Genomic DNA, 13566 nt, shown 5'->3' with positions numbered 1-13566 from the left:
GTAATGACACACAGTAATGAGAATCAATAATGTCTTTTGGGAAATTACAGTGACAATCACATTTTACAATAAATCAATCAGATCTTTTATCATTTTAGCAAATAAAAATTTATTTTTCCCCAAAGTAAACTTTAGATGTTTTAATTGAGGATTTTAGTTTTAGTATTACGTGATTATTTATTCATTTGTTTGTTTGCCTGTTTGAACCTGTTTGGTCATTTGTGTCAAAGAGCGTTTAAAGAAGATGTTGTTGACAATGACTTTGATTATACGGATGGAATCTACGGCTGGAAAACAAAAGTGTAATTTAATCAGCAGCCAGTGAGGGGCAGTGATGCGCTCAGTAACACCTGGAAGAAAAGTTAGAAACTTTCATTTCACTGTTGATCTGTTCAGGGCGCGCGACTGAAATAAAAAGGACTGAAATATTTCATGCGTTCTCGTTCAAAACTTTGTGTGTGTGTGTGTGTGTGTGTGTGTGTAGACAAGAATGTTTTGGCTAATTTTATTAATTATTTTTATTTTCATATCTCCTCAAAGCAATGCGAAAGAAGGTAAGCACAACGTTTTCTGGTCAAATTTGGGACTTGTACAGTTACGTAAATAATGTAGGCTATATAGCTTACTGATTGGAATAAAACAGAAGATTAACTTCTTGTTTTACCTGACAGACTTAAGTCATTTAGACATATATTATAATGTTGACAAGTACAATGCTGACATTTACATTTTAAGAGAGTGAACATTATGTGAATAAATGTTAGCTGTCTTTAACGCGAACCTGACCTAAACAGCGCTCATCTGCTTGCATAGCAAAATCAATCATAATAAAAAAAAAAATTGTATGTTTTTTTTTTAGCCTATATAGGCCTATTAATTTGTTGATTCTTATTTATTTAAAATACAATTACTGAATGTTGCAGATAAAAACCATCATGTTGTTGCTTGTTTCCATTACGTTGTCGTTGTTTTGTTGCTTTGTAAGTTTCCTGTGTGGTTTGATTCTGCTGCTGGCTTGCTTGTTGTGCACTAGTGGGCCACAGTCTGTACACTCTCAGAGAAAAGGTACAAAAGATGCCACTGGCCCGGTACTCTTTCAAATGTTACTAAATTGCACCATTTGGGTACTAAAATGTACTATATATGTACTAAAATGTACCTTTAAAGTACTAATATGTACTTTCAGGGATAAATAAAGAACAAATATGTCCCTTTTGAAAAGTGAAGGCTACAGTGACAGCTTTTTTATATATATTTTTTTCTGCGAGTGCAACAAATGTTGCAGCCGAATAAAGTACAGAGTTAGTTTCAGACTAGCTAGTAATTACTAAAGCCTCTAGTTTGGATTTTACATTCCAGTTTAAGTAAGAATTTACAAATGACAGGTGTGACCCTACATTATTTTTTACATGCTTGCTGGCAGAAGAAAAGCTTTTTGCGGTTTCTTTTATTGTGGTTTGTGCTTTTTATCTTCCTCAGAGAAACACTGCCTGCACTACATGTATACAGGCTTGACCAAAGCAGGTCCATTTCCTGAGTTCAGTGCTGAGGCTGAATCTGATGACAAACAGATTGTTCGCTACAGTAATGAAAAACGAGCCTGGGAAAGAGACAATCTGACTGTAGACGACTGGAACAAAGCTCCTGCAGAACCACCTGAAACTAGAGAAGAGTTCTTAAATTATCTATATGATCTGTCAAAGTGCAAATTGACTGCAGAGTGTTCTGGTGAGTTTAGTGCTTTTTCTCTTAACATATGAGCTCAGGAAAGGAAAAAAACAACAACAAAAAAATGTCAGTAATGAACAATACTGCACAAATTATAGCGATCACGAGGTCGTTCATATTCTATCCCAAACACGTACAGTAAAGTGGACATACAGCATAGCCTACAACACCCCATCAGTTATATTCAGGTCAATAGTGCCACCTGTTGGCGCAGTTTTGTAACTTAGAGAACAACTTTTTTATGTCGAGATCACGAGAAAATAAGTCGTTATAACGAGAAAACAAGAAGGGAAAAAATAAATAATGCATGGCCGCTTAGAACTTCCGTAGTAAAGAAATCATTCAACAAAGTATTAACCAAAACAACCAATAAAGCTTTTTGGGTTGAGAATAGAAGCCTCACGACGCAGCCTCCACACACACCTTGTGCTGTGCAATGGTGCTGCTTAACTCCTCACTGCTTCCCCTCCTCCTGCAATCACATCAGATCACCAATCACTGGAATCAGGTGGCAGGCATTACCTCCTGTTTATATTAAGTAAAAGGATAGAGAGAGAGAAACAGGGAGAAAACGAACAAAAAAAAAAATCTTACAACACAGTATTAAGAATCAAGCTTATGTAAACTTTTGAACGGCGTCATTTTTATAAATTCAACTAATAAACAACATGTAGTTTGTACGATCCCTCTTATTTTGGTAAAATAATTAACATTTTGCAGATTCTGCAAGAGGGATGTAAACCTCAACTGTGTGTATATATATATATATATATAATGATTTTGTGTGATTTTAGAGTTTCACGTACTCCAGAGAATAACTGGCTGTGAAGTGGTGAAACGTCTTGATGGAACAGTGACGAATCTGAATGCCTTTGATAAGAGTGCATACGATGGAAAGGATTTTACTATCTATAAGTACAACCAACCTATTCCGTGGATGGATAAAGTCACAGAAACCAAAATGGATCATCAAACTGGACGAAACCCATTCCTCACAGATTTCCTCACAAACTGCATGAACTGGATCTCCACATTTAACAACACATATAAGAGTAGGTTCTGATTGCCATACTTTAATTAGCTCTTGTGTGTGTTTTTGTTTTTGTTTTACTCTTTCTAATTCTGTCTTGGTAGAGAGGTTGTTTATCATCATTATCATCACCATTGAGGACACTTCAAGCTAGAGCCCTGCATTTCAGCCCGGGCCTGACGGGCCCCGACTTTTTTTACGCCCCTCGGGCCGGGCTTCGGGCCAATTTTCACGTCATAGTTCATAGTGCTACCGCAACTGTCAAGAGCGGCTCGACGGTGTTTAGTGTCCAGCAGCAGCAGCATGTATGGTGCGTGCCGTCAGCACAGCTGAACAGTTCTGCGTTCAAATACAAGCAATAAGCTTAAGCTTGCCGCAAAGCACCGGCAAAAGTAATTACCATAAATGTGACAGGGGGAAATAGTAAGGAGATATTTGAGTTATGTACTTAAAAACTACTGTTTTCTGAGTCGGTGTCGCAAGGATGAAGTTGCCGATCCTGACTCGCCATCTCCTCAGACGCGCCTTTAGAGAGAAGTGCATCTTTATGGATTATGATTATAATGAAAGAGTTTTTTATTTGTTTTGTTTTGTTTCGTTAAGTAGTAATTTAAAACTTTCTATAGATTTATTTATCATGTCTGTGAGGCATGTATTCGCTGAGTTTCGATTCATTTTTGTGAAGCGCTCCTGTTCAAGACCGAGACGGCAGAAAGCGCATCATGTTTGCTTTCTTAATTTTATAAAATTTGTTGATATTGTGAGTGCACACAAATAAAAGTAGACCCTTTACAGTTATGAATGATGTATTGCTCTTACCTTCATGAGCAAAAATGACGGCGTATCCTCTGAAAAAAATGCAAGTGATCACGCTGGCGTCTCTATGTCCTGCAAAGCGCGCTTTAGCTTCAACTCTCCGCAAAACGATTGAATATAGCGCACATTTATCTAGGTTTAACGTTTAAACATTGTTATATGCTTGAACTGTTTTATATCTATAGATTTTATTTTAGGCAAGTCGTGATGATTTGAGAAGGCTAAATTTATCAAACATAGGCTATCAGCTCACTGTCTGCCGCTGGCCGCTTGGTCGTTACTTTAAAAAAACAAAAACGTATATTTAACGAACAAAAAATGCTCCAAACGTTTTTTTAATTAACTTCATAAAAAAATGAAACAAAATATAATCACTTTGCTATTACATACAAAACTGAACTATTTTAATTGCTGAAACAGTAGTATAAGCTGTTTTGGGAGAAGGGGGGGAAAGACGGGCTCGGGCCGGTAATTCTGATAAGCTGTCGGTCACGGGCAGGGCTATAGGGCCTGAGCGTCTCGGGCCAGGGCCTAAATTTGAGGCCCGTGCAGGGCTCTATTTCAAGCAATATTTAAATATTCAAACATGTATGACTTTCACTGTAAAAAAAAAATCCACCTCAATTAAAAAACTTAAGGCCATTTCCTACCTTACTTTTTTTAAGTATAATCAAATTGTCTGTACAAGTCATTTCTCTACTCATTTTTAAAATGTATAGGCTAATCTATTTCAATCTCATATACCTTAAACAATGAAGTTGAAACTGCATGGTTAAATTATTTTGATGAGTTAAACTAATGAAAAAACACGTTTGCATGACTTACTGATCATATTTTTTACAGTGTTCTTTCAGGGACACAGAATGTGATTTTGTTTTAAGCAAATGAAGAATAAAATTTTTGACAGCATAGAAAGCAATTACAGAAATTGTAATGTTTGTTTGTTAATTGTATTACTATTTTCTGCTTCAGGTCAACCAGATATTCACATCTTTGCAAATAAAGCTCCTGATGATCACAGTAAGCAGATTCTGATCTGTCTGGCCACTGGTTTCTACCCCAGAGATATTGAGATGTACATTAGGTTGGACACAAATATTCTTGAGAATCAAACATCTTCTGGAATCAGACCAAATGCTGATGGATCCTTTCAGCTGAGAACCAGTGTGAAGATCGACAGAAACCACAAAGGATCTTATGACTGTTTTGTCATTCACAGCAGTCTGACAGAACCAGCTTCAGTAGAATGGGGTAAATATCACCAGAAATACAGTCACTCACATATTTGTAACAGGAGAACATGATAATGCTGAAATAGATTATTGTTGCTGGCCACAAACAATTAAGTTTAAAGTGTCTTACTGCATTTCAATAGTTTCTAATGTTTATTAAAAAACAGTGATTATACAATTATTTTTTATTTATTATTTTCATTGTGCAGATGGAGAATGTTCTAACTGTGAACCAGATCCTCCACGGTCTGTTAAAGCAGCAGTATTAGCATTTCTGCTAATACTAGCATTTTTGATCATTGTGATGGTTTGCTGCATCTGCAGAAAAAGGAGAAGATCAAATAGTGAGTTATAAATATTCAGCATGATCATTGTTGCATTAAACCTCTAAATATCCTTGATATGATATCTGTATGTGTTAGATATGAAATTTTTATAATATGCTGTATCTTTTCCAGGTCTGTGAAGTTACCAGTGGGATATATACGATGAGTAGTTAGAGTAATTATGATTTTACATTTACATTTACTCATTTAGCAGATGCTTTCATCAAAAGCAACTTACAAATGAGCACAATAGAAGCAATCAAACCAACAAAAGAGCAATATTATGTAAGTGCTGTGACAAGTCCCGGTCGGTCTAATGCAGTACACATAGCAATAGTATTCTTACATTTTTTGCTCCATTCTGCAAGGAAAAAAATAGTTTGTATTTGTTTTTGCTTTATTCAGAATATTTAATCAGAATACTTGTTTATTATCTTTCTTTATGCTCAGTTGAAATATGTTTCCACATTTGAAAGTTTCTTGAAACATTTCAAAGGATGAAAAATACATAAAATGTGTAACATGAACTGTAGTTCTCTATTCTCTGGCAAACTGACATGGTCAATTATGAAACGGTGTATAATAGCTTATAGTATAAATGCTTCTGAACAACTGATTACTGTACAACAGAATTTATTAAGCTGCTTTTTCAAAGCAAATGATGAAGAAATTGGGGTTGGGGAAAATGAAGAAAAGGGAAAGGCGCAGTGCAAGAGAGAACCTTTAATTATTTTCCATGGCCTCAGACTAAGGATTTAGACCTTTTTTATGTGATGGCCATACAAATAATAGGGTTGTCTGGTTTCAGAAATTGCTGTGGATGTATAGGCTATATACAGGAAATAAGGGGCCAAAATTGCATCTTCTGGGGTACAACTGCTTGTCACTGGAACAGGACCCTTAAAAGGAAATATTTTGTTCCTTTTTTACCCCTAATAGGTACACTGTAAAACAAAATCTGTAGTTTTTACTAAATAATTTTGGCAGCTGTGGTTGTCAGAATAATTTTGTAAAAAATACAGAAAAACAGTAAACACATTTATGGCCAAACACTGTAAATTTTACAGTATAAAACTGTAATTTACAAACAAGAAATTTGAATGTAAACCAGTAAATTCAACAATGCACACTGCTATTAAAATCTGTTTTGTACCTTTAACATACCGACAACCAGCATAATAATGCAGGTGGTAAAAGAGAAAGCCACATGAAGAATCAAAGCTCATCACAAGCAGCTTCGCCACAAGCAGAAGTATATACTAATATAGAGAAGGTGCACAGAGTCATTCATGCAAACACTAAACACCATCATGGTAACACACGATACTTAAATAATGCATTCAACTTTCATTAAACAACAGAAGATGTAACATAAAGCCCAATATTTACATAACTAATAACAAAAACTATTAAAAAAAACATGATTATTTAAACAAAATACTTTCAAATGTGGAGAGTCATGCAGGGAATTCTGGGAATATCAGTTTACAGTTTTTGACTGTAAATTATACATTGATTTGTTATTTTTACTTATATAAACTGTAAAATTACATGAAATGTCTGGTTAGATATTTTACCGTTTTTCCCTGTATATAGTACGGGAACTTACTGTTAACCTATTAACAGTTTTTTTCCATAGCGTTTTTAAAAAATGTTACAGTTAAAATTACACTTATTTTTTACAGTGTAGGCCTACAAATGTGTACTTTAAGGGTATGAATGACTATACTCTAAGTTACTAATATGTACCTATTAGGGGTAAAAAAAAGGTACCAAGATGTTCTTTTAAGAGTACTGCTATACAGTAACAAGCTGTTTTACCGCAAAAGGTACAATTTTGACCCCTTTTTTTCTGTGTGGCCTGGATGAGTGTGAGATTTCCTGCTCATGATTATGGTTGTAACACTTCTGTAGTAAGTTTTGTCTGTGTGAAGACGCTGCAGGCAGTGGTGTAGCGCAAATCTGTGTTCTTGTTAAGTAAACGTCAGCCGATTTCCCATGTGCACAGGGAGCAGACAGCAGTGAACACTGTGTAGGGACCATGTCAATCGGAATACAGTTCATTCCATGGAACTTTCTTCTGGGGATCACGAGAACCAGGATTAAGTTACAGAAAAATACATAAAAACAACTTTCTTATAAGAATTTTTATTTAACAACTGCTATTTAAGGATCAGATTCACAGAATTATTGATGCTTTTCTTTTTCTTCAAATTTTAATTTTTTTTATTTAGTCATTTAGCAGACGCTTTTATCCAAAGCGACTTACAAATGAGGACAATAAAAGCAGTATGTAGTATTCAAATGGATGAGATAGTGAAGAGGGAATTATTATTCTCTCATTTTATACATTAATAAAATCAGTTCCATTTGATTTGTATATTTTGATGTCCAGTCTCTGTATACATGTAAACCACACTGGTAAAGCAATGAATCTACATTATGACTCGTTTCTAATCAAAGCTTGATTTTGACAATCTTAAATGACAGTATGTACAAACATCTTAACTGAAATCACTACTATTTTTAAATCAAGTTGCCATGTAAAAATCGTATTTTTCAAATAAAAATACAGGTATATGCAGTAGATCAAAAGACTGTCATTTAAATTTTTATAAAATTCAGGAATATTTGTTTGGTTCCAAAACGCGATAAACTCAGTTTCGTGTTTTTTGTGTGTATTTTGCTCCCCATGTGTTTCCTTATGCCCATATTTGGTTATGTTCCTGTTCCTGGCCTCATTGGTTCATTAGTATCCACCTGTGTTTAAGTATCTCGTTTAGTTTGAGTATTTAAGCCCTGTGTTTTCCTGTATCTAGTGTCCGGTATTAACGTCGATGTTGTGGTTTTTGTGTGTCTCTGCCTGCCTTGTGTACCCCTTTTGGATTGTGGATTAAAGACTGTTTATTTTGAGTTTGTCCTCGTCTCCGTGTTGCCACAGAAGGCAACTGTGACAGTTACAGTGTAAATAAAACCTGTAGCTCCTGATTGGAGTTGTTCATGAAAAAAAAGACAGTTAAAACCACAAAATATAAAAGACAAATATATTTTATTTACACAATTTTCAGAGCAAATTAAGAAAATTATGTATCAGCTCTGGCATATTTTGCAGACTATTATAAATGTATAATACTATTATAAGAGGTATTACAAATTGCACAAATAGAGGTATACACAAATAATGGGAAAAACAAATATAGAATTAAGCACACATACTGCTGTTTATTGCAGTACTAATCTAAAATTTGATGTATGGCCATACACGTTACCAGGTATAATTATATTTTATGATAAAAAATATTTTTTTATAGAGAGACATTTGATAAGGTAAAGATGGGCAGCCTTTGTAATAGTGTCTCAGTAATAATTGCTTTAGTGTTTCAGTGTTTCAAGCTTTGAATTTATGTGATATATCTATAGCCTGTAATTTAATCTATGTATATATTTATAACTGAAGTTCCTTCCTTTCAAATTATGTTTTTAAATCCTATCTGGAGACTTATTTATTTTTATCTTTTGAGTCTGTGTTGAATCTGTGAACCCATGTTGTTTTGATTTTTGGCAGCTAATTTGTCTTTGCGTGTGTCTATTCATTGTAATTGTAACTCTATAATGTTCCTGTAGCCACTAGTGATGATCAGTGTTAGCAATGCAATTGTCATGGATTTGATTCCCAGAGAAAACATCTATTGATCAAATTTACAAGCTTGAATGCATTGTAAGTCTCTTTGATAAGTTTCTCACAAATGCATAAATGTGCCCGTTTGGACAATGTTTTGTGTTCAGTGTGCAATATCAGAAATAAATGTCTTAATACTGAGTATGTGTTTATGTACATGGTGCAACATGATATACTTTGTAGAAAGATCTTCACCGATTTCCAACTCGTATGCACTGGAAACATGTTGAAACAATGTAAATTATTAGATTTTTATATATATATATATATATATATATGACTTCTTGTTGACTGTGAAAATGAATATACAAAAAAAATATTATATATATATATATAAATAATATTTAAAAATAGATTTGTAGCTTTTGTCATTGGTACTTGAATGAAACATTCAGTTCATGACAATGAAGAGATGCATTATGTCATGAACTGAAATGAAACTGTTGTCTAGCTCATATAGGCTACTATTCTAGACAGTGTTTGAAACTTTATATTATATGCACTTCTCGTGTTTATTGCCTCCTTGAGACAAATCCCTTGTATTTCTCTCTATTGACAGTGAAATTAAATGGACTACATTTTTACGATTTCACTTTTCCCACAACATAATGTGTCATAGGAATGAAGACGGTGTAGTTTCATCGAGCAGCATATGCGCTAGAGAACGAAATCTTTCTTACATTTTACCACAGAAAGTGTCAGCTGGATGAAAAATTTAAGGTGCTTTATGTTGGATTTTTCGCTTCCTTTTAGTTTGTAGGCCAATAGTATTACAGCCCGCCTTAAACTTTTCCGTCCAATTAAAGGCTTTTCGGCACATTGAGCTGCTGGCGCACTCTTGCAGAAATAAAACGCGCGGCACAACCAGAGACGCGTTCAGGGCTCGCGTCTAAAATGGCAAAATGGTTCACACGCTCTCTTTTCTTTATAGGCGTAGTAACGGTTTGGCTTATTTCCCACCCTTGTCTAAGCAATGCGCATCAAGATAAACTAGGTAAGTTTATTTGAGTAGCCTACTTCTGATCAGCAACTGAGAAGTAATTATATAATAGCCTCCTCATTACTCTGGCGGTCCGCCGCAGTTTTATAATAAACCGAAAATATGTTTACAGTTTTCGTAATAACATAACAGGTCTCTAATGTTTTGCTCCATTGCTTTGACAAAGCGTGTCAAACGAACTAAAATCGAAGGGTTTTGTGCCCTTAATGATGAGTCTGTTTGCACTTGTTGTTTTAAAGAGAAGCGCGCACTTTGCTCACGCGATCAGCTTGTGATGTTTTCTGCGGTTCGGTTCAGTGAATGCAGCGAAGTCAATCTCTGCATGTGCATTGAGTTTAAGGTGCGTTTGGGAACACCGAGGACACCAGCTTTTTCAGATTCGCATAATTTCAAAAGAAAAAGTGTGGACAAATAAGTAGCCTACAGCGTTTGACTATTTAATGAGACGCGTTTGAAAGCTTCTTCAGCAGTTTCTGTTCGGGTTTCATGAAAAGTCGAGTCATGTTATTTTCTTTGCACTGGTTGCCGTTCCGTTACAGAATTGATTGGCTCTGACAGGACATGCACCACACTATTTCAATTTCTGTGGAAATAGGCTTACTTCAGGTTATTGGGACTCCCCTGTGAGAAAAAAGAAAAAAGAAAAAAGAAAAGAAAATCAAGGTTAAGTAGGCTTAAGTGTAAGACTGAAACAAGAACAAAAATCTGCCAGTGGGGTTTAAGTTTATTATTCAAGTTTCTTTTTTTTCTTCTTTTTTTTTCCAATTTTAATCAATTTTTCTCACCACATATTTGTTCTTAATCCGTGTATCATTCGATCATTCGTTTTTTGATTTAATATTGAAAGTAGAAAAATTAGAAAACGGCTCCTTTTTCGTTTTTGTTTTTTTCCAAAAAACGAAAAAGGAGAATTCAGCTTAAATTTTCGTTTTTCGTTCTTGGGTGGAAAAATGAATAAACAGCTTGAATATTCGATTTCTACACGTGGGCGGGAATTAAACGCCCCTTTCTGCTGATTGGTCAGCCGCAGAATAATAGTCCTCCACTGCTGCAGTAATAACCCATTTTATTGCAACCACATTTCATATTTTTCTCATCAAACAGACTAATGAATAGCTCGACACAACTCGTACCAGGGCAGAGTCTAGACAGGTCTTTCTTGTGTGGAGACCAGCGGTTCTTAAAGGGGTCATATGATGCTTTTTTTAAAGATCATTATTTAACTTGAAATCACATCATATGACCCCTTTAAAGTGATAGGGGGTCAGAGAAATCATTTGCTATAGCCTAAAGTATTTCCAGACTGTAAAGTCGCTTTTTTTTATCATGATACATAGGCCTACTGTGATTTATTCCAAAGTGACATATATGATGCATTTAACGTCAAATAATCTAAATGAAGCCTTTTAAAAGACAAGTATTCACTGTGGTTCATTTTTGTGGCATGCGCCAGAAAGATACTCAAGGAGACCGAGACGCGCTAAAGCAGTGCATTCTGTTGTTCTCTTTATTTTTCAAAGGCATGACATTTATGGTGTGTTTGTTCACGTTTTGTTAAATATACATGAAAACATGACTGTGAAAAACCTAAAACAGACGTGACAGGGTCACTTGACACTTAAACCGCAGTTTTACTTACATAGACTGTGGCGGTTTCAAATCAATTGAAAATATTTTTAGTCTACACTTCTCCTAATAACATGAAATATGAGTAAAGCCAGAGACACACTGCACGATTTTAGCAATCCTATAAGATCACTGCATGTCACACTGTGCGACATGCGTCTAATAAACTTGGCTACGACATGTAAGGGATAATTACCGCTTCACGCCGGGGTCCTGATCACCTTGTCGGGGTTTATTCTAAGATAACAACCGGCTGGATGTACATTATCCCGCTTATTACATGGCTAAAAAGATGTGTTTTTACCATATATGTTGAAATTAATGTTGAAGTCTTCCATTGTAACACGCAGTGGTTAAGTGTTTTCAGTCACAAGATGGCGCCAGACAGTCAACGATAGCGGAGTGACTCGTTAAGCATATAAGTAGTACCAGTCAAGATAACTCATAGTACCCGGATGAGTGGTTATTATCTGGGAATAACATACCGCTGGATGGCGCGATTAACCAGTCAGAGTCAAATATTCCACAGAGCCGTGTAATAAGTGTAGATTGTACGATTAAGACACCCATTGACTCGTAGGCTACGATGCACGTTACTATAGAAGAATAAAACGTCATCAGCATGCGCTAGTGGTAAACAAAAAGAGTATTATAAATCACACTTTAGCAGTTGTAGTTTTTATGTGTACTGAAAAAAGTGGAAGCGGCGAAAGAGGAAGGGATAGAGCTTGAGGTAAGCAGTTTTATGTTTTAGCACCATGTCGCGTTGATATTTCATGTTCGTGGATTGTACCAGCAAACGCACTGTGCGATGATCATACTGTATTGTTGGCTATCTTTGATCGCAAGACTGTGAAAATGGACGTCTTTGAACCGCTCTCACTGTACGACACAAGACCACCGATTAGGAGCCGTGATCCCAGAAATTGCCACTATTGTTTCACGATGCCAATCTTTCGTCTGGGACAGCAGAAAATGATGTAGCGTGTCTCTGGGTTAAGACTGCTGTCCCAGACTGTGTTTTGCGCCACTGATTTGCTGCAAACTAGAGACCGAAACTAGAACTAGAATTACAACATGGCTTAGGCTGGCAACACACTAGACCTTTTAATCCCGATTTGCACCCCCTATGGCCCGATTCAAGGCTTGTCACAAACTATTTTTTTGTCCAAAAAATCCTCTATTGTGTGGTGTCATTACGATTATTTAACTGCTCCCGATCGATACGGAGTGTCCCCGAAATCAAATCGTAAATATCAAACATTTTATTTTTCAAACAAACATATTTACAACTTTTGATCGGACTGCCTCTGACATGATACCCGCGATAGCCAATGAGAGCGAGCAAGTGTCAACTGTCATTTGCCGGATGTTGCGTGCTTCTGTAGCTGAAACTTGGCAGCCACAAACATGCCATGAAAGCAGAGAACATCACCCATATTCATTTTTATACTTTGTTTTTCACTGTGAAACAGAATGTGTGCTAGGAGAGCCAGCTGACAACTTTGATTGTCCTCTATTTGTTTTTCTTCTCTAGTCACGTTTGATCTCGCGAGTGTCCATGAGATCTGGTGTCACTGTGAAATAGTTCCTACAATCATCAAGTGTGTGGTCTTGTGGTCTGGTCGAATAATCTAGTGTGTGCGTTAAGAGGATTAGAAGGCTAAAAATCGGTTGAACAGTCTTCATGTCTGTGGTCTCCCATGGTTTTAAAATAGTTTAAGATTTGAAAATCGTCTATTGTGCGGCCAGCCTTAGTGCACTTATTAAATTACAAAAGGTCACAGTTTGAATAAATTATATTTAGCAGGTAGCAGGTATGCTTAAGTAGCTAGCTTGAAGCCAGTGGGGCTGTCGGTAAGAACAGCAAATCCAGTCTAGTCACATCAGGGATAATATATAACAGTCTTTATTGCACAACCAAGGAGGTTTTGTGTATGTGTGTCCATGTGGTTTCTACAAGGGAAACAGAAATACAGAGTTTCAGTTTACCTCTAAACATTTAAATAAAGCACATGACCGAACAGAAAATACGGCAAGCATGAAACACATTTTAGGCCAAACTTAAGTCATAAAATAAGCACTTACATGGTCAATTACGCACACGCAGGTAAAACACATTGAAAGAA

General features: G+C 35.9%; 1 protein-coding gene across 1 annotated transcript; it reads left to right on the top strand.

Annotated features, from left to right (window-relative positions):
* Window positions 1-403: 403 nt before the first annotated feature.
* On the top strand, window positions 404-5371 carry LOC107574426 (HLA class I histocompatibility antigen, Cw-12 alpha chain-like). The gene is made up of 6 exons (XM_016260867.1): window positions 404-554; window positions 1480-1728; window positions 2523-2780; window positions 4547-4825; window positions 5016-5150; window positions 5265-5371. The coding sequence occupies exons 1-6, from the start codon at window positions 491-493 to the stop codon at window positions 5270-5272; spliced, it is 993 nt and encodes a 330-aa protein (XP_016116353.1). The 5' UTR covers window positions 404-490; the 3' UTR covers window positions 5273-5371.
* The last annotated feature ends 8195 nt before the right edge of the window (window positions 5372-13566 follow it).

This window comes from Sinocyclocheilus grahami, unplaced genomic scaffold (genome assembly GCF_001515645.1).
Source record: "Sinocyclocheilus grahami isolate Dianchi unplaced genomic scaffold, SAMN03320097.WGS_v1.1 scaffold2222.1, whole genome shotgun sequence".
Classification (NCBI taxonomy): domain Eukaryota; kingdom Metazoa; phylum Chordata; class Actinopteri; order Cypriniformes; family Cyprinidae; genus Sinocyclocheilus; species Sinocyclocheilus grahami.
Note: the sequence above shows the minus strand (reverse complement) of the source record. Positions and strands in the feature narration are given on the sequence as shown.